Source organism: Cucurbita moschata, unplaced genomic scaffold, assembly GCF_002738365.1.
Source record: "Cucurbita moschata cultivar Rifu unplaced genomic scaffold, Cmos_1.0 Cmo_Scf00008, whole genome shotgun sequence".
In the NCBI taxonomy this organism is placed as follows: domain Eukaryota; kingdom Viridiplantae; phylum Streptophyta; class Magnoliopsida; order Cucurbitales; family Cucurbitaceae; genus Cucurbita; species Cucurbita moschata.
Window position 1 is genome coordinate 454,864 of NW_019268524.1, and position 1,561 is coordinate 456,424.

General features: G+C 39.4%; 1 protein-coding gene and 1 long non-coding RNA gene across 2 annotated transcripts in view; one reads left to right on the forward strand and one right to left on the reverse strand.

Moving 5' to 3' along the window:
• The window catches only part of LOC111446286, a 2,397-nt gene extending 1,275 nt beyond the window's left edge, over nt 1–1,122 (forward strand). The window contains exon 2 of the long non-coding RNA XR_002711046.1: nt 908–1,122. This is a non-coding gene — a long non-coding RNA (uncharacterized LOC111446286). The remainder of the gene's footprint in view (nt 1–907) is intronic.
• The window catches only part of LOC111446284 (protein RCC2 homolog), a 5,260-nt gene continuing 3,726 nt past the window's right edge, over nt 28–1,561 (reverse strand). Inside the window, exons 12-16 of the mRNA XM_023085027.1 lie at nt 1,389–1,511; nt 1,247–1,300; nt 1,088–1,157; nt 745–778; nt 28–603 (exon numbers count right to left, since the gene is read on the reverse strand). Coding sequence (XP_022940795.1) covers nt 230–603; nt 745–778; nt 1,088–1,157; nt 1,247–1,300; nt 1,389–1,511 — 655 coding nt within the window. The 3' untranslated portion in view covers nt 28–229. The remainder of the gene's footprint in view (nt 604–744; nt 779–1,087; nt 1,158–1,246; nt 1,301–1,388; nt 1,512–1,561) is intronic.

The window sequence follows — 1,561 nt, forward strand, 5'->3', positions numbered from 1 at the left end:
AAAAAAAAAAAAAAAAAAAAAACTAGGTGAAGTTCTGAATCATCAATGTCATTAGGTAAGTAAGTGTTACATCATCTCTGGATAAGCATATCATTGAAAACAAATGGTGGTGAAATAATCTCAAAATTGCAGGAATAGTCTGGTGTAACAGAGTTGCTGATTTCACTTGAATTGAAGTAAGGATCACCAATTAAAACCTACACTATTTGAAGGGAAGATGTCTTGTCCCTCATGTCTTTCGAGGTCTACCTCTCTTACCTGCTCCTGCTTTTCCTTGAGAAGGCGTTGATTTCTTGTTCGACGGGGGGCGTCCCCGTCCACGGCCACTGCCTTTTCCTCCGCCAGATGAGTTTTTACTTCCCTTTGGTCTACCTCTACCCTTACTTTTGCTCCCATATTGTTCACTTGAATCCGACAGCCCATTCGCCTCATCTTCATCGCTGCTGCTGCCATCTTCATTTTCCTCTTCTTCCTCCTCCTCTGACTCAGATGAATCTTTAGCCTTCTTCCTCTTCTTCGCATTCTGCGACGCTTTAGCAGCCTTCGGAGTTTGCTTGACCGCCGAACCTTTATTCTGTGGTACTGCATTCGAAGCTGCATTCTCTGCATCAAGAATAATAACTTAAATCTCTAGAATTCCCACCATAATCCTCCTTAATCTCAACTTTTCACAGGCCAATCCTCTCCTGATTATCCTTAACAACCATTTTTCTTGTTTATTAGTTAAACTTGAAAATACCATACCTTCATCAAAAGCTTTGCCATCGTGTATATCAAGCTGTCATCAAAAGCCATTAAAAGTTAGAAGTAACCTTTTACCCAAGTAAAAATGAAATGTGTACACAACAAAAAACAAGAAAGGGTGACGATAGGATGGCAACAATGCTAACAATATCCCTTTGTCCAGGAATGTCATTGCAAAATGCAGCAGTTTCAAACACAGTGCACTTCAGAAAATGGCTAAGAGAAGCAAGGAAAGGCAGGTTCAACTATTTCTGGGGATTTTCGGGACTATTTTTACGAGGTTTTATTCAACTATAAGGGCAAAATTCTAACTTCGAAGTCGTTAAATGTGAAGGACTATTACCTGATCAAGTCGGTCAGCCATATTAGCTCTATCAACAATAACCATTGAGTGTCCAACACCACATGCAACACTAAAGCAAAAGCAAAAACAAAAAATCTGTCACGTCCTAAAATATTCAAGGAAAGGCTCTATATATATGCATATAAAATAATGATCTACCTTACGACATGCATGTTCTCCAGGATGTCGACTTTCTTGGGTACGGCAGAAGACCTGAACAATAGAGATTAGCATAAGAAAACATTCAAGAGAAAAACAATTAGAGAGGCAAGAAGCATTTCGGATAGTGAAAGGATCATACTTCTGCCCTGTTGGGCCATATCCCAGCTCTCCATATTGTGCATGGCCCCAACTTATGCACGAGTTATCGGCACCCACAAAATGGTGCATGCCGCCCGAATCCATGCACCTTATATTCCAACCACTGAGTGCAAAAAAAAAAAAAAAAAAAAAAAAAAAAAAAAAAAAAAAAAA